The 19,887-nt window shown below is 41.1% G+C and overlaps 1 protein-coding gene across 1 annotated transcript in view; it reads right to left on the reverse strand.

Annotated features, from left to right (window-relative positions):
- Positions 1–15,338, reverse strand: part of NMU (neuromedin U) — a 31,947-nt gene extending 16,609 nt beyond the window's left edge. The window contains exons 1-3 of the mRNA XM_039468304.2: positions 15,137–15,338; positions 9,092–9,150; positions 3,872–3,919 (exon numbers count right to left, since the gene is read on the reverse strand). Coding sequence (XP_039324238.1) covers positions 3,872–3,919; positions 9,092–9,150; positions 15,137–15,251 — 222 coding nt within the window. The 5' untranslated portion in view covers positions 15,252–15,338. The remainder of the gene's footprint in view (positions 1–3,871; positions 3,920–9,091; positions 9,151–15,136) is intronic.
- Between the last annotated feature and the right edge of the window lie 4,549 nt (positions 15,339–19,887).

The following is a 19,887-nucleotide window of genomic DNA, read 5'->3' on the forward strand; positions in this document are numbered from 1 at the left end:
TTAAATTTATAGACCTTAAAGATAACATTTTCTACTTGGTAAAAATGTTTAAAAGCAATAGTCACATAATCACATAAATAATAATAGTGTATGTGAAAATGAACAATGTTTTAAAATTGTATCAAATTTGGTGGCATATATACACCATGGAACAGTATGCAGCCCTAAAATAGAATGAGGTCATGTCCTTTGCAGCAACATGGATGGAGCTGGAGGGTATTATCCTAAGCAAAATAACACAGGAACAGAAAACCAAATACCACATGTCCTCACTTGTAAGTAGAAGCTAAACACTGAGTGCACATGGGCAAAAAGAAGGGAACAATAGATAGCAGGGCCCGAGTGAGGGTGGAGAGTGGGAGGATGGTGAGGATGCAAGACTACCAGTCTAGTACTATGCTTATTACCTGGGTGATGAAATAATCTGCACACCAAACCTCCATGACATATTTTACTAACATAACAAACCTGCACATGTACCCTGGAACCTCAAATTAAAACAAAATCATTTAGGATCCTAAAACCTTACATCTGAATACAACAATAGCTATACTTGTCACTAATTTTCAGTTGTGTACAGACTTACCCACTCATGAACTGAGTTTATTATCAATATTTTGAGAAAACGCTGAACATTTTTAGATATTACAGTAATTATAATTTCTAAATTATAGTAATATCCCCATTGAATCGCACCTCCCTGTATCCATTGCCTTTATGTGGCCAGTCCCCTAGCACAGACACTGAGCATGGCCCCCACGTTGACTCTGTGTCTTGCTTTGGCTGATGGGTATGAGTAAACATGTCACCAGCAGAGGTTTGTAAAGCACTTAGGTGTTGAGCCTGCTCTCCCCACTGCAGGTGGGACCTAGCAACCATGTGAAAAAGCCCAGACTAGCCTGTTGGACTGTGAGTAACACCTGGCCCAGTTGCCTCCACCATCCCTGTGATAGCCAGTCAATGACCACCAAGCGTATGAAGAAACCCAGTCACAGAAGTAAGCCCATAAAATGATATATTCCCAAAACATCAGCAATACAATTTTTAAAAGGTATTCCTAATTTATTAATATTAATCTTGTGAAGGTAGCCAAGTATAGTTATTATACATAAACCCCATTCCAGAGATGCATCTCTATTAGTTTAGCAGCTATTTCTAGGGAAGGGACTTGTAGATCTATCTCTTTTATATAATTTTTTTCATTTCTTTCCTTTGACTTTTGAATAATTCATGATTTCACAAATTTCAAAAATAAAAAATTTTAAGATGAGATCCAGTTTAAAAGCCCAGTCCACCTAGAACTACCCTTTCACATAACCATTATCACTTATTTTTTATGCATTCTTCCAGAATTTATTTTTTTATTTGAGAGCTAAATCAGTAAAACCATATTTATATGGTTTTTAAACTAGTGAATGCAGCAAAAAAAGGGATGATACAATGATATTTGTTAAAAGAGAACAATTTCTACATAGCATGTTTTCTACTGGGTTTTGTTAACTAAATAATTAAATAAATATTTATTCAGTCTCTTCTCAAGCATGATTCTAGGTGCTGGCTATAAATGTATCCCATATAAGAACATCATCAATATACTATGGTGAAACCAAAGCTAGATTTTAATGGATAGCTTTAATTTCACATGTAACAAAACAATAATTTATTAAAATAATAAATTTATTATAATTTACACTGTAATCTTGAAAGAAACACAGTACTGAAATCCAGTCAGATATTAGTTTATCTTGATGAGGTTTAAATGAGTGTTTTAAAATTTATCCTCTGAGTACTGAAGACCTAAAAGTGATTTTGAGGATGTTCCTGAATTTTTTTTTTTTTTTTGGAGACAGAGTCTCGCTCTGTTGCCAGGCGCCAGGCTGGAGTACAGTGGCGTGATCTCAGCTCACTGCAACCTCCGCCTCCCAGATTCAGGCAGTTCTCCTGCCTCAGCCTCCCAAGTACCTGGGACTACAGGCATGCGCCACCATGCCCAGATAATTTTTGTATTTTTTAGTAGAGAGGGGGTTCCACCATGTTGGCCAGGATGGTCTCAATCTCTTGACCTCGTGATCCGCCTGCCTTGGCCTCCCAAACTGCTGGGATTACAGGCGTGAGCCACCGTGCCCGGCCTCCTGAATTTTACATACAACACAAACACATATATGCTGATTAATATCCATCTCATGTTATTAATATATATCTGCCAATACTCCTTGAATAATTTGAAACATTGCTCAAAAATATAATCTATTGTGATCCTGGTCTTACTTTACTACCTAATACCTCAAATTTTCAGCAGGTACCTAGGGAATGGGTTGAAGCAGGAGAAATACAACACTATACAAGGCTGCTTTTCCACACCTGCCAGGAAAACATAGCTGGAGATGGTGCGAACAACAGCCTGGGCACCTTGGCCAGACTACGCAGGGCAGGCGTCCCCAAACTACGGCCCGTGGACCGCATGCGGCCCCCTGAGGCCATGTATCCGGCCCCCCGCCGCACTTCAGGAAGGGGCACCTCTTTCAGTGGTGGTCAGTGAGAGGAGCACAGTATGTGGCGGCCCTCCAACGGTCTGAGGGACAGTGAACTGGCCCCCTGTGTAAAAAGTTTGGGGACGCCTGATGTACGGAGTACGCCCCAGGCCATAGCTGATGACTCTGAAAGCAGCATCATCCAGTAACAACAATGTAAGAACACACTTGCTCCCCACTCCTTACGTGTCCCTGCAGAGGAGCTAGATTAGCACTCCTGGCCTCTTTCCAAAACCCTCTCTTAATTCTTTTCTGTTGGAGGAGGAGAGAGGTGAACTGAGAGGAAGAAACTGGGCATGCTCCGTTCAACTCTTTTCTCTAGGGAGTCAAGTGTTCTTGCTCTGGTCAGCTGTTCTTGTCCGGTCTCTGCCCTGTGGCTGAAAATCTGACTGGTGGAAAACTCAGAGTCATTGTCTGAGCCTTGCATGCAAGTTTAATTCTGGAGGCACTTACAGCAAACACACTTGATAATCAGATCTGAAGCCACAGTCACCAATGGACTTTTCGATTATAATAACGATGCTTTGACCTCCAAAAGTCTGACTCACAAGCTCATCTCTTAATGGGTTTCAAACTAAATTGGGAGACAGAATATTTGTCCCCAAATATAGCAATATTATAGTATTTTAAAATTTTATTATTATTTAAACATTTATTTTAGGTTCAGGAGCACACGTGCAGGATTGTCACACAGGTAAACTGTGTCACGGGGTCTCTTGTACAGATTATTTCATCACCCAGGTACTAAGCCTAGTACCCAACAGTAATTTTTTCTGATCCTTTCCCTCCTCCCATCCTCCAGCCTCAAGTAGGCCCTGGTATTTGTTGTTCCCCTCTGTGTGTCCATGTGGTCTTATCATTTAGCTCCCCTTTATAAGTGAGAACATGCAGTATTTGGTTTTCTGTTTCTGTGTTAGTTTGCTTACATTTTTATTATTATTTGGTAGAGGTAGGGTCTTGCTCTGTTGCCCAGGCTAATCTCGAACTCCCAGCCTCAAGCAATCCTCCCACCTTGGCCTCTTAAAGCAATAGGATTACAGGCATGAGCCACTGCACCCTGACAGATAACTTAACACATAATTTAATCTTGAAATTAATATTTTAATTTGACATTCCAAAAGATCTGTATATTATCTGCAAATCTATTTTATTTAGAGACAAAAGCCCTAGCGCGTTACAACACAAGCCCACAGTATTGATTATTACCTGCAGCAAATGTCATAATATCTCACATGTTGACATGTTTTCATGAGCACATAAAGGTTTCAAAGGCAGCAACGGAGCGTTTAAGCACTACACAAACACCTATATTATTACAAAATACATTCAACTGGAATTACCTGAGGCTGGGCATCAATGGACAGAAAAGATGAACAAGCATCATCTATCTGTAGAAAACAAAAATGTCAGTTACATCCTGGAAACGGACAGAAAATAGCAGAAAGTAGATTTTACAAAGTCATATTACCTCTGGAACATTGACCACAGTTCCATGACAGTTTAGGACTCTGGATTTGGAAGAGAGGAGCCTCTAAAACTTCATAAGAAAGTCTTGGAAATGATACTTCCCTCAAGATGTCCTCCAACCACAGAGTATATGTGTCTAGTGACTGCTGACAGGGATCATCCTAGGGCATGGAGGTGCCTCACATTAATATATTGAAGAAGGCCAGGCGCGGTGGCTCACACCTGTAATCCCAGCACTTTCGGAGGCCGAGGCAGGTGGATCACGAGGTCAAGAGATCGAGACCATCCTGGTCAACATGGTGAAACCCCGTCTCTACTAAAAATACAAAAAATTAGCTGGGCATGGTGGCACATGCCTGTAATCCCAGCTACTCAGGAGGCTGAGGCAGGAGAATTGCCTGAACCCAGGAGGCGGAGGTTGCAGTGAGCCGAGATCGCGCCATTGCACTCCAGCCTGGGTAACAAGAGTGAAACTCCGTCTCAAAAAATAAAAAAATAAAAAAATAAATACACACACACACACACACACACACACACACACACACACACACACATATATATATATATATATATATATATATATATAAAGAAAAGCATGTCAGGTACTATTTAGCCTGAGAAATGTGAGCGCTGACTAAAGAATGACCTTGAAATTAAGGCAGGCTTTTGGTTATCATATGACACATGACATGATGAACCTAATGTCACCTAAATTAACATAGTAACAGCATGATAAACAGTGCACCAGAAAAAGCGTTCATACAACACAGGCAATCCACCAGATCTCTCCCATGAAACCAGTACTGGAAGAATTCTGTTTTATAATGAAGGCTTATCGAGCTACAGTTGGCAACTAATTGTTCTCAGCCTTTATCCTAAAAAGAAAACTTGAGAGACTTTAAATGGTAGAAGGAGAGATTTATATTAATCATAAAAAACCGTGCTGAGGAGTTAAGCACCAAGCTGGATGTCTGGCATTGTTTATGGCATTTATTTCTTTGATGGCCTTTTAAAACGGGACTGGTAAAAAAATGGTACTGATTCTTGTCTCTCTGGAATGATTGAGGTTGAGTCCTATTTATAGCATTCCATTTCAGAGGCCCATTTTAGTCCCAGAATTCTTTTTCTCATACCAGGGGGTGGATTATTATACTATACTGTCATAAATTCTCAAGTCCTCATTGCTCCAAGTTGAACATTTCCTAAAATATATTATTCTCTAACTTAGAGAATAGCAAAGGTATAAGATATTATAGAAAAGCATAAGCTTATGTCTCCTTCCTTTTTATCCTCACAGAATTTTTATGCTCCTTTTATTCTCATTTTTCCTTTATATGCCAAATATGTGTAGAATTGTTTATTCAACTTATCCTTTGCGCCCACCTACCTGATCCCTCCTCCATGCCATAGAAATGTGAAATCATGAACACACACACACACACACACACACACACACACACACACACACACACACAGAGTGAGGGTAGGGGCCATGTTATTGTTAAATTGCCCAGAATAAGTGTTTAATGAAAATCCTTTAATTAAGTCAAATTAAACTTGTAGGGAAAAAAAAGTTAGTTGAGAGGGGAAAGTCAGAAAGATAACCATTTTAAAGCTGACTTTTGAGAACAATGCTTACTACCTCACCTCCAAATGTCACCTTCTGTGGTTTAGTAGGGTAGAAGGAAGTAGTTCCTCCTGAGTTTTTTATGGTGTGCAGGTACTGAAGACTTTACCTACTCCACGGGAACGCTGTCCACCCACAGACCAGGCTGCCCACTATGTGAGGTGGCCGTGTTCAAGAACAGAGAACCCTTGAACATCAGGACGTCAATGTCATTTGAATAAAAACATCAGAATTTTTTTAAAAACCCAGTTAGTCAAATTAGGAGAAAACTGCAAAGTTTTCAGTCTTTGTTCTCATTTCTTTGAAGGACACACGAGCACTGCTTGCCCACTTTCCATTTGAGTAAGTATTTCTTCATTGGACTCAGCATATGGCTCTATGCTTTTGAGTGTCACTGGCTGCTTTTGAGAACTCTGTAGAGACCACTGGTAAATCTCATTGAAAATATTTAGGTCTCTATATATGGTTAGAAAGTACGTGTTTCTAGTGTCCGGGTAGCTCTGTAATTACTATTATTTATTTATTTATTGTTATTTTACTTTAAGTTCTGGAATACATGTGCAGAATGTGCAGGTTTGTTACATAGGTATGTATGTGCCATGGTGGTTTGCTGCACCTGTCAACCCATCATCTAGGTTTTAAGCCCTGCGTGCATTAGGTATCTGTCCTGATGCCCTCCCTCTCTTTGTCCCCCACCCTCTGACAGGCCCTGGTGTGTGATGCTCCCCTCCCTCTGTCCATCTGTTCTCACCGTATATATACTACAGTATTTTCAACTGTATTTTTAATGTTACTTTTGCCTAATGAAAAGAAATGTTACTGATTTTTGTATATTGGTATTATATCTAAAAGTCTCCTGAACTCTCCTATTAGTGCTAATAGTTCAAAAGGAAGAAATTTGTTAATGCAATTCATTACAGTGATAGACTAAAAGAAAAAAGTACATTGCTTATCTCAATATTGACACAAAGTATTCATGTTCACATTTTATTTAGGATTAACAAAATTCTTAGCAAAATAGGAAAAGAAGAGAATTTTTTTTAACTGGGTAAAGGCCTTGGCCAGTGAGAGAAGGAAAGAAGAAATTGTTACTTCGGTGTTTATCGTATTACCACTGCACCTTTTTTGGCACAGCATGTTTATCTAAAAATTTACCCATTTCATCTAATTTCAAAATTATTACCAGACAGCCATCCAAACTTTGTTTTTGTTAACAGCTTTACTGAGATAGAATCCACAAACCATAGAGTTCGCCCATTTAAAGTGTACATACAACTCAATGGTTTTTAGTGTATTTACAGAGCTGTGCAACCATCCACCACACCCTTATCCATAATATTATTTAAAAACATTTTTTATATCTCTGTTTTTCTTGGGTTCTATCGTTTTTTGGTCTATACCTTATTTCTTTACCTTCCCCTCTGCCTTTTGAAAAATCAGTACTGCCAGTGCTTGTTAACTTACTGAGTGAACCAATATATGGTTTTGCTAAAACTGTTGCTCTGCTCTCTTTTTAAACTTTATTTCTGTCATTATTATTATTATTATTATTTTTGAGACAGAGTCACACTGTCACCCAGGCTGGAGTGCAGTGGTGCCATCTTGGCTCACTGTAATCTCTGCCTCCCAGGTTCAAGCGATTCTCTTACCTCAGCCTCCAGAATAGCTGGGATTACAGGCACATGCCACCATACCTGGAAACTTTTTGTATTTTTAGTAGAGACGGGATTTCACCATGTTGGCCAGGCTGGTCTCAAACTCCTGACCTCGTGATCCACCTCGGCCTCCCAAAGTGCTGGAAATACAGATATGAGCCACTGCGCCTGGCCTTATTTTTATTATTTACTTCATTCCTTTTCTTTCAATTTTCCCTGTTCTTTTTCACCTCATTTTCAGCAGAATGCTTAGCTTATCCATGTTTTTAAATTTTCTTCTCCCCTGATAAATATATATGTAGTAAACATTTCTTGCTAGCTATTTTACCTGTGGCTTATACATTTTGAGGTATGATGATTTTATCATTCAGTTCTAAGGATTTTGTAATTTTCTTTTCAGCCCAGGGTTATTTACCAAAATACTATATATATCCCAAACAGAAGAGACACTTAAGCTATACTTGGTTGTTAATTTATAATTTTATTGCATTGTAACTGGAAAGCATTTAGAAGGCGTATTTTTTTTCTAATTTACGGACTCATCCTTTCTGTCTAACACATTCTGTTTTTCAAATGCTCCAATTATACACAACAAGAATGTGCATATTATTTAGTGCAGGTTTTAAACAATATTTTTTTTTTTTTTTTTTTTGAGACGGAGTTTTGCTCTTGTTACCCAGGCTGGAGTGCAATGGCGCGATCTCGGCTCACCGCAACCTCCGCCTCCTGGGTTCAGGCAATTCTCCTGCCTCAGCCTCCTGAGTGGCTGGCATTACAGGCACGCGCCACCATGCCCAGCTAATTTTTTGTATTTTTAGTAGAGACGGGGTTTCACCATGTTGACCAGGATGGTCTCGATCTCTTGACCTCGTGATCCACCTGCCTCGGCCTCCCAAAGTGCTGGGATTACAGGCTTGAGCCACCGCGCCCGGCCTATTTTTTTCCTGAAATGGGATCTCACTATGTTGTTCAGACTGGTCTTAATTCCTGGGCTAAATCAATCCTTCAATTTCAGGCTTCCAAGTAATGAAAAATATTTCTAATAGCTCTAATTTATTAATTGTATGTTATGTCGTTGTTACAGCTACTTATGAATAATATGCTTTAACTGTCAGTTTTTGAGAGAGGTGTATTAAAATATCCAACTATAACTGTTGATTTACCTATCTTTCCCTGAGGGTCTATCAGCTGTTAGATAAATTTTAAGGTTGCATTATTAGTGTATATTAATGATGGCTATATTTTCTTGTCCTGTTTTTCTTTTATCAGCATATAAGATCCTCATTTATTTGTTACAATGGTTTGTTCATTTCAATCCTATTTGATGAGATATTTTCTCTTTCAGTTTATATTTGCTTGCTACATCATTTTTCCATCCTCTTATACTTAGTCTTTTTTTGTTTTCTGTTTTAAGTGTGATACTGATAGACAATATATTTCTGGATCTTTTTTTAAAAAATCCAATCTTAGAATCTCTGTCTTTTAAGTGTTGTGTTTAAGTACATTCACATTTATTGTAACTACTCCATTCTTGTATTACTCTATTATAACCTGTTATTAGGACTTATTTCTGCCTTCTTAACCACTTACTTAACTTTTGTTTCTTTTCCTTTTTCCTTCGCTTTTATTTAATAAAAAAATTCTGGGTTTTATTATTAGATTGATGGTAAAATTATAGTTTTTAAACTCCTAGGGTTTAAAATAAGTTTAAATTAAGTTTAAAATCTCCCAGAGCTCAATTATACATTTCAACATGATAATTTCAAAGAAGGGTAAAGTTTCTACAAATTTGTGTGATGATAGTTCTTTACCTCATTCCACAGCTGTAGTTGTTGTTCAGGCTGTAATCCCTGAGGTAATATTGGAGCACCTAAAAATAAAGTTTAGCCACAGGTTAATTTTATAGCATTTTTTTTCTAAAATTAATATCCATATATAGTTCTCAGATGCTTTCTTCATTTTTCACTGTACATCATCACCCACCTATTTCAACTAAATATTTCAGCATTTGACTTATTACAAGGAGACATAATTACTAAACAAACCTTAATAACATTACAAAGACATTACTCTCAAGAATAAATTACATGTCTATAAACAAATAGAAACACATCTCATGCTCAAGAATCAGAAAAATGAATATTGTGAAAGTGACCATACTGCCAAAAGCAATCTACAGATTCAATACTATTCCCATCAAAGTACCAACATCATTTTTTACAGAACTAGAAAAAACAATCCTAAAATTCATATGAAGCCAAAAAGAGCTCACATAGCCAAAGCAATACTAAGCAAGAAGAATAAATCTGGAGGCATCACATTACTAGACTTCAAATTATACTACAAGGCTATGGTTACCAAGACAGTATGGCACTGGTATAAAAATAGGCATTTAGACCAATGGAAAATAATAGAGAACAAAGAAATAAAGCCAAATACTAACAACAAACTGTTCTTCAACAAAGTATACAAAGACATAAATTGGAGAAAGGACACCCTATTCAATAAATGGTGCTAGCAAAACTGACAAGCCACTTATAGAAGAATGAAACTGGATCCTTATCTCTCACCTTAAAAATCAACTCAAGATGTAACAAAGACTTAAATATAAGACCTGAGACCATAAAAATTCTAGAGAGCTCACTGGAAAAACTCTTTTGGACATTGGCTTAGGCAAAGAATTCTTGACTAAAACCCCAAAAGCTAATGCAACAAAAACAAAAATAAATAAATAGGACCTAATTAAACTAAAAAGCTTCTGCACAGCAAAAGAAATAGTGGAGTAAACAAACAACCCACAGAGTAGAAGAAAATATTTGCAAACTATGCATCCAACAAAGGACTAGTATCTAGAACAGGGGTCCCCAAACTTTTTACACAGGGGGCCAGTTCACTGTCCCTCAGACCGTTGGAGGGCCGGACTATGCAAGGTGTGTCACCCTTCACAGCCAGCGCTGCTGCCTCCACTATCCCAGACAGCGGTATCCAGTGCCACAGGCCCAGCACACCTCCAGTGCTGTATACAGGGATGGCGGTGATCAGCCTGTGACACTGTGTATACAGCGTCCTGGACATCTGCAGCAGCGGTGGGCCTCTTCTGTGGGAAGCCCACTGCTGCATGTTTCCCCTATTATAAGACACCTCCTAAAAATAAGAGAGCCCCCGTCTTTTGGGAGTAAAATTAATATAAGACAGCGTCTTATAATAGGGGATACATGGTGTTTAGTAATGTGGGGGGAGACCTTTTGGCAAAGGGAGGTTATAGGGGCCATTATGTTGTCGTACATTTGGGGGATTATGGGGGCCATTGTACTGTGTAGTAATGGTTATAGTGCTTTGCCTTTTTTCCTACTTCTGCTGTTATTTCACACTGCTTCTGGTGATGCGGGGTGCAGCAGCCGCAGACCGGATGTGCATCATATGACGCGCTTCCGGAGCCCTGACGCGTGCATCCCATGTCACCGGAAGTAGTACTGTACGTGAGCCATGGAGCGTTTTGCGGTGCTGCCACATACTGTGCTCCTCTCATTGACCACCAGCGAAAGAGGTGCCCCTTCCTGAAGTGCGGAGGGGGCCAGATAAATGGCCTCAGGGGGCCGCATGCGGCCTGGGGGGCCGTAGTTTGGGGACCCCTGATCTAGAATCTGTAAAGAACTCAAGCAGATCAGCAAGAAAAAAAATCCCATCAAAAAGTTGGCAAAGAACATGAACAGACATTTCTCAAAAGACGATATACAAACAGCCAACAGACATATGAAAAAATGCTCAGCATCACCAATCATCACGGAAATACAAATTAAAACCACAAGATACCGCCTTACTCCTGCAAGAACAGCCATAACTAAAAAGTCAAAAAACAATAGATGTTGACATGGATGTGTGAAAAAGGGAACACTTTTACACTACTGGTGAGAATGTAAACTCCTACAATCACTATTGTATGGGAAACAGTATGGAAATTCCTTAAAAAACCAAAAGTAGATCTACCATTTGACCTAGCAATCCCACTACTGGGTATCCAGCCAAAGGAAAAGAAGTCATTACATGAAAAGGACACACACACACACATATTTATAGCAGCAGCATCTGCAACTGCAAAGATACAAAACCAACCTAAGTGCCTATTGACCAAGAAGTGGATAAAGAAAATGTGGTATATACACACCATGGACTACCTCTTAGCCATAAAAAGGAACCAAGGAATTTCTTTTGCAGTAACTTGGATGGAGCTGGAGGCCATTATTTGAAATGAAGGAATGGAAAAGTAGATACCATATGTCATCACTTATAAGTGGGAACTAAGCTATGAGGACACAAAACACAGACTGATGTAACAGACTTTGGGGACTCAGAGGTGGAAAGCTAGGAGTGGGGTAGGGATAAAAGACTACATACTGGGTACAGTGTATACTGCTCAGATGACAGGTGCACTCAAAACTCAGAAAATCAGTCTGGCTGATTGCATAGTCTGATGATATTTTTTCCCTAATTCTACCATGCTTTAGGTAACTCTTGCCTTGAGGTTCATACAAATTTTTAGTACTATTTCATTTAAATTCTAATAACAACAATAATAATGACAGTAATCAGCTACATTTTCTGTGGTACTAAGCATTAGAAATAACTTACAGAGGTCATGCAGTCCCTAAGAAAGTTGGTTTATTTCAGAACCTGACAGAATCCCCTTTCATGGGACCACTATTCAAAGTGGGTAAACAATCTTACACATTTCTCAATTTTATATTTCTCACCCTATCACAAACATATGTCCCAAAGTCACAGTTATTTGGTGGGTCCTACTCTGAGCTCATTATTTTCAGGAAGGTATAAAGCTGTGCTTCTCAAGTTTCCATATAAAACACCTGGTGATCTCACTAAATGAGATTCTGTTTGACAAAGTATTCCTGTTTAAATAATGCAATTTTATATTCTTATACTTTTGACCATCCCAACCCCCAGTAAAAGCGGAAGCTTCCACTTCAGCAGCACTCTGTTCAGACATACCACCCCATCAAGACCACTGAATTTGCTTTTTTCCATTTCCCAAGCTTGCATGGGCCACTTAGAAAGGCCTCTATGCCTAACTTAGCCCCAGGCACTTCTATAAAATAGAAAAAGGGTTATCTTATAGCCCTTCTAGAAAACATGTAAACACAGTCTCATGGTAAAAAAAATGAGAAGAGCCAAAATAAAAAAAAATTTTATATAAATTACAGAAAACCACTAATATCCTATGACTGAACCCAAATGTAAGGGGGAATTATTCTTTCCTTTTTCTATGTGTTAATTAGAGTCAATGTGATTTTCATTCTGGATATGGACTTCATATTATTAAAAAGCAATTCTGCACTTACATCATTTTTCATGTTTTCAGAGACAGTGCCTGTATCATAAAAACTGTACTGTTTTTGGTAAGTTTCGTTGAGAAATTTCAAGATATTTATACTTCATTACTATCTAGTAAAATGAAATCTTCAGTCTTATATAGTCCACTCTGCTGTAAACAATAACTTGTACATCTGTAAATACATTATGCGTAAGAGAAAGACAGATCTGATTATTCTAAAAGTAGCACCAATTTTCTTTTCTCATTGCTACCATGTACTTCACTGTTGGGTTGGGAAGTGGGAAATCGTTACTGCCAACCGAATGTTAAGAATTATTCTATGAGCAAGAGGCCTGGGCAGGAAAAGACACTCCTTAGTCTTGACCATTTGATAACTTACTGTCACAGGGAAAATCAAGTAACAATTCATTGCAGATATCCAAAACATGTTCCTGTTATAGGAAATTTCCTTCTTTATTTTATTAATGTTCCCTGGGTAGTAAATTGTTTCCATCCACTGAATCTGTAGCTGACCCTTTATCTTCTCATGGCCATTGTATGCTCTGCTAATTCTTTTTTTTGGCCAAGGAAGCTGCATTTAATAACACTTTTATTTTCCTCTGGCGTTGTGCCATTTGCTGTGTTGTTTTAGAGGCATCCAGTTGCATCTTGTATGATGACTGACCATGGTAGAAAATTTCTGGGTGTTGCTTATGTGTATATCATAGGGACTCAGGACTGGGGCAGATCACATGGCTATTTACCCTCTCCCCTTCCTACCACATTTTTAAAGAGATAAAATTAGTTTTTTTAGTATTCAGAGCAGATCTGAAAAGGAATGAAGACACAAAAGGGCAATCTAGGGGGCCTCTGGGTAGTAAAGGAAGTGTATCAGTTGTTTGCTTGAAAAATATTGGGGATATTTATGAGATGCTTGGTAAGTCAGCAGATGGGCTCTTTTGGAAATAAAAACCAAGACTCATCTCTTTTAGGAACCAGCCGCTGCCTTCTATAGTTACTGTTCAATCACCAACAGTATGAAAGTTCCTAATCCACCCCAAGGCAGTTATCTTCCACTGATGGAAAATTCACTGCAAGCATATAGAAAGCAACATGCATAGAAAGCCATTATCTTTACATAGCAAAGTCACTTTTCAAACTATGCTTATCTGTATCACTACTGGCTATGTGGAGAAGGTTTGGGTCTGCTAGCTTCTGACTGCCTGGATGTCAAAGCCAAATTATCTTGCTTTTCAAGTAGGGGAGTCTCTCCTCTCTCCTCTCTTCTCTCTCTCTCTCTCTCTCTCTGACACACACACACACACACACACACACACACACACACACACACCCCTCCAATGCCTCAGGAAATGACCAAATCAAAACAATGAGAAGGGAACAATAAAAATAGATTAGGAAAACAATAACAGTCTCTATTTCCCCATCTCTAATTGAGGGCTGGACCACAGGCTCTGCAGTTGTGATTTTAAGTACCCAACGTTCTGAACAAGGACACAACAGTCTGCCACTTTAACCTCACTGACAGGAGAGCAGAGGGAAGCTAAAAGAACCTGCTGCCAAGCTAGAAAATTTATGGCGGTAGCCCGGCAGTTGTTGGCAATGGAGGCACCCCTGACTTGGGGATGAATAATGGTCTCCACAAGGCACCTGCAAACGTAAAAGCTGCAACCCTTGGAGAACCCAGAAAATGATCTCTCCACTTGGAACGTTTGTGTTCTGCTTGGCGATGTCTCCAAAGCTTCAGACCTCCTTCCTTGACCTTGCGTTTCCTATTTCTTTCCTCTAAGCCAAGCTCAGAAATCCCTATTGTTAACAAATCACATCTGCTATCTCTTGCTGTAGCTGTCGCCCTGCCTGAAAGCCTGGCTTGCACACTTGCCTCTCCAACTTTGTGTGATAAGAAGTCCTCAATTTCTTTTCCTGATCTAGTGCCTGAAAACCTGTAAGGCACAAGGCCCACTCCTTCCCCCTTCCAAGCGGCTAGCATAGGACCTGTTGTACTGCTCAGGTTTATCTCAATACAACACGAGCTCACTGACCAAAGAGACTGAGCACTAGCCAAGTTAATATCTTGCCTCAGCGGATGAAGTATCAAACTCACTCTTGTTTTGCTTCAACCATCAATCCCTCCAATAATTGCAATTAAAGGGAAAACATTTTAATGTTCACTATTTTAATACCCGTTCCCACAGGCCAGAGGGGCTGGAAATCCTGAGGATGAGGGAGCCCTACCAGCCTCCACCTACCACAGCCGGCACCGCTGGGCATCAACGCGCGGGACCTGGAGATTTCGGCACCAGCGCGAGCCGGGCCTCTGCCGCTCCTAGGCTGCTAGTTGCCCTGGGGTGGCGACCGATGCCTGGGAGGCAGGAAACCCCGAGGCATCAGGGAAAAGGTAAGTCCCAGAAGCCCAAGTGAAGGCGAGAGAAAGAGGACGGGAGAGAGCGGTGAGTGGAGCCAGAGAGAGGCGCGCGCGGCGTGGCGGCGGCCGGGTGCGGGGCCGTCTTACCTCGGCAGGCGCCCGCGCAGCAGGCGAGCAGCGGCAGCAGCAGCAGCAGGAGGGGGGACACCGCGCCCACCTGTCCGGGGGGCGACCTGGGGCGGTGGCTTGCTGTTCGCAGCATCTCGGTGGTTGCGGACGGCTCGCTCGTAGGGACCCTGCGCTGCGCCTCGCCGAGCCGGTGCTCCACCCGGTGCCTTGGCCTTGCCTCCGGCGTCCCTGGAGCGCTGCTCGCGGGGCCCGGACACCAAACTGAGCGCCTCGCGCGCCGCCAACTTTTAAATCTCGCGCACGCGTGGGCGGGCGGCGCGGTTCCCGCTCGCGTCACCCAGCCTCGCTGCTCGCCCGCGCCCCACTCCGCAGCGGGACTCCAGCCCCCGGCCTGAGTTTCTGACCCAAGTACCAAGCATTTTCGCTCTGGGAAAAAGAGAATGGAATTTAAACAATGCCCCATTCCCACCTTTAGAAGGACTGGAGTGGGAACAGGATGAGGATGGCAAACCAGGCCGTATGAGCTTTTAAACTTGGTAGTGGCGATGCTGTCTGGTTTTCTGTGTCTGCGTGGACGCCCCTTCTCCTTCACCTCTCCCAGAACTCCGGCAGCCCCTAGTACGCAGCTTTGTTGAAGCGCCTCTGTTTTGTTCCCTGGTTTATCCCCATTTCCAAGCGCAATGCCTGGTGCTTATCAGGGCAGTGCTAGTTCAACGGTGTTGTTGATGCTATCGGCCCTCGCCCAGATTCCTGCAAAATCACAGACCCCTTAGAGAAATGCAGTTGCCTGTTAATAAAGGATAAAGAAGAGACTGCTGGGGTTTGACTACACACATATTTCTAATAGGTCTGGAGCTGTGGTTGTCCTACGGATTTCCAAGACTAAGGAAACTCCTTTTTCTATGCATTTCTGCTGCTTTGCATCCTGATTTCTACCGTGGCCTGACTCTTTCTATCTCTATACTTTCCTTTATTTCCTTGATTGGAAGTGTTCAGGAAGCAGCCTCTTCCAGGACATCAGCTAATAGAGCCCTAATTTCCTTCTACAGAAAGAGAGAAAACTCATATATATTTTTTAAATTTTATTTCAAGTTCTGGGGTACATGCGCAGGATGTGCAGATTTGTTTCATAGGTAAACATGTTCCACGGTGCCTTGCTGCACCTATCAATTCATCACCTAGGAATTAAGCCCCCCATGCATTAGCTATTTTTGCTGATGCTCTCCCTGCCCCGCACCGCCCCCGTCCATAGGCTCCAGTGTGTGAAAACTGGTCTTATTTGACCTCCCTTTGAAAGGTGAGGAACGCTGAGGAAAGGGCAGGAAGTACATAGACATTCTTGAAAGGGAATTTTCGCATCAGGCACGTTCTCATGCTATTTCATTTAGTATTCATGGCATCTCTGGGATGTAAAAGTACTGTAATTCTCATTTTTGATGCCGAGAGAGATTAAACAATTTGATCCGGGCTGTCGGCATGTGAGTGAGGACGCCACTGGCGATTCCACTCCACCAAGATGCCTCTCCCTAAATCAAGAGTTTTAATGTATCAGGCACATACAGTTTAACCTACTGTAAGCAAGGACTGACCTTTGGGGATATAAGATTTAGTGACAATAGCACCTTTCCTAAGGAAGTTACAGTTTGGTAAAGGACCCTAAACCCTTACTCAAATAGCTGAATTACAAGGCAGATTGGGATAGCGCTCTGCCAGAAATACGAAGAGAGGCAGGAGTAAAACCCTGACAGATTAGGTTAAAAATAATAATAATAATAATGGCTACCTTCCTTAAGTTCTTTAGACACAGGAAGCATGTAAGAATGGCTGGATTATAGGGTCTGGTCCAAGTTCAAGGATGGGTGAGAAAAGATTTGATTCAAGGTTCTCGTACTTTGATTTCTCCCCAAAGTAGTTTTAAAAAAAAAAAAGTAGCACAAAGGATGTAAATGGCCTATGGATGCTATGGATGTAAGCAAGGGAACATGGCTCTGCTTCCCCATGACCTTCTTCCTGATGTCTCCCAGAGATGTGCTGAAAGATCACCAGGCTCAGCAGCCAGTGTGAGCGTGAGATGCCAGCCAGAGCAGAGAAGCCTGAAACAGTGGGCTTAATGTTTTTTATACACCCAGCAGGTCAGCAAAAGAAACAACTTGTGTTATAGTGTTTTTGTTTTTATTTTCTGCATGAACCTGGCTGTTTGGAATGTTCTTGCGCATGTCCCCTAGTGCACACGTGCAAGAGTTCTCTAAGGAATATACCCAGGAGTGGAGTTACTAGGTCATAGGGCATAATCTGGCTAAACTCTGCTTTACATTGTTTTCCAAAGTGTTACACCAATTTACACTCCCACCAACCATGAATGAAATTTCCATGGTTATATTATTCATTCACGCCATGACAAAGATTGCAAAAATCTTTGTCAATCTGATAAGTATGATTTCTTTTCTTTCTTTTTGAGATGGAGTTTCACTCTGTCGCCCAGGCTGGAGCTCAGTGGCACCATCTCGGCTAACTGCAACCTCTGCCTCCCAGATCAAGGGATCCTCCTGCCTCAGCCTCACAAGTAGCTGGGACTATAAGTGTACACCACCACACCTGGCTAATTTTTGTATTTTTAGTAGAGATGAAGTTTCACCATGTTGGCCAGTCTGGTCTTGAACTCCTGACCTCAGGTAATCCCCTGCCTCAGCCTCCCAAAGTGCTGGGACCACAGGCATAAGCCTCCAAGCCTCGAGAGTATGACTTCTTATTGTGGACTTAATTTGCAATCCCTAGCTTCCTAATGAGGTTAACTGATTTTACACAAATTATTGGCCATTATTGCTTCCTCTTCTGTGAACTATCTCAATGAAAAGTTTATTTTGCTCATTTCCCCCCCATTGTGTGGTTAACTTTTTTCTTACTCATTACAGCAATGCTTTAGCTCTTTTGGGAACATTTGTTTGATTAACTATGTAGCAAATATTTTCTCCCTATTTATGGCTTTTCCTCCATTATCTTTAATATAAGTTGTCATTTTTGAAGAAATGTTCAGGGAAAGACTTGCAGGCTTGCAGGTCATGCCATTATATGACTTGAATGATAAGAGAAGATGGATGGGGAGGAGGAAAGTGGGGGCAGATAGGTACTGGATTCCTCTGGGAATAGATGACTAGATGGAAGTTGATTCCACAGGTACCCCTTTGTCCAGGCACTGCAAAGAAATCCCAGATCGTTGCAGCGGTGCCTTGATAATTTAGTCACAGACATTCCAATCTGTACTTCTAAATTCACTTTCATTTAAATTGAGCTTGTATATCTGTATAGACCAGCATTGACAGCATTTCCATTTATTCTATATCAGACTAGAGGTTTGATTCTTAATGCCACACTGATTCCCCTTACCTATTATCTCTTCCATTCTTCATCACAAATTGGCACTGGACTTCGCTTTCTGCTGGCCATCTATAAGAATGAAGGTTCAATTGGTCAAGGGCCTGCAGAGTAGCAAGACCTACTAGCTTGTGATAGAGATGGCTAGAAAAGTTGCTCAAGGAAAGGATTAAGAAGGGGAGGAGAGTAGGATGTCTGGAGAATGGGAGAGTCAGCAATAAATAGAAACCAGTTAGGTAGCTAAGTGGTATCTCATGCCTGTAATCCCAGAGCTTTGGGAGGCTGACGTAGGAGGATCACTTGTGGCCAGGAGTCTGAGACCAGCCTGAGCAACATAATGAAACCTCACCTCTACAAAAAAATAAGAAGAAAATTTAGCTGGGTGCAGTGGCATGCGCCTGTAGTCCTAGCTACTCAGGAGGCTGAGGCAGGTGAATTGCTTGAGCCCAGGAGTTTGAGGTTGCAGTGAGCTATGATTGTGCCACTGCACTCCAGCCTGGGCAACAGAGTGAAACTGTGTCTCTATGAGTGGATGAATGAATACATATATACATACATACATATATAGACATATGCAGTCAGTTGGCAGTAGGGAAATCTAGTAATAAGCAAAGAGATGCAGCTTCAGGAACTAAGAGTAGAGGCAAGATCTGGAAGATTTAAGGGTTCTAGGCAAGGCGAAGTAATGAAGTCCTTCAAATATTAATCGAACACCTTCTGGGCTCTGTTCTGGGAGTTTGGGATATAGCAGTGATGTCTCTGCCTTAAAGGAGTTGGCAGACTTTCAAGAGAGTCAGATAATAAGAAAGTAAATTTTAAAATTAACAATTTCAGCTAGCAGCAAATGCTATAAAAGAAATTAAACCAGGGTAATGAAATAATAGAAGGTGGCTGGCAGTTGGAGGAAAGATACTTGAGTCAGGATCATCTAGGCATATCTCTCTGAGGAGGGGTTATGGGAGGCCTGAATGGAGAGAAGGAATGAGCTATGGGAAGAACTGTGAAAAAAGATCCCCAGACAGAGGGACCATCAAGTGCAAAGGCCCCGAGGCAGAAACAAGTCTCAAAGTTTTAAGGGGCAGAAGGAAGCCAGTGTAGCTGGCAGAGAGTGAGTGAATGGAGTGTGAGTAGCTGAGGTGAGTGAAGTAGGCAGGGTAGGGTCTCGATCATTGATGAGTCTTAGAGGCCATAAGAATGAGTTCAGATTTTTCTCTAAGTAAAAGCGGGAGCCTTTGGAGGATTTAAGGAAGAGGAGTAAGATGATCTGAATTGTATTTGAAAAAGATCACTCCTGCTTCAGTGAAGGGCAGGCTCTGGGGGCCCCAATAGAATCAGGGAGACCAGGTAAGAGGATACTACAGAAGCCCATGCCATGGTTAAAAGAACGAAGTACTGAT

This window comes from Saimiri boliviensis, chromosome 3 (assembly GCF_048565385.1).
Source record: "Saimiri boliviensis isolate mSaiBol1 chromosome 3, mSaiBol1.pri, whole genome shotgun sequence".
Lineage (NCBI taxonomy): Eukaryota > Metazoa > Chordata > Mammalia > Primates > Cebidae > Saimiri > Saimiri boliviensis.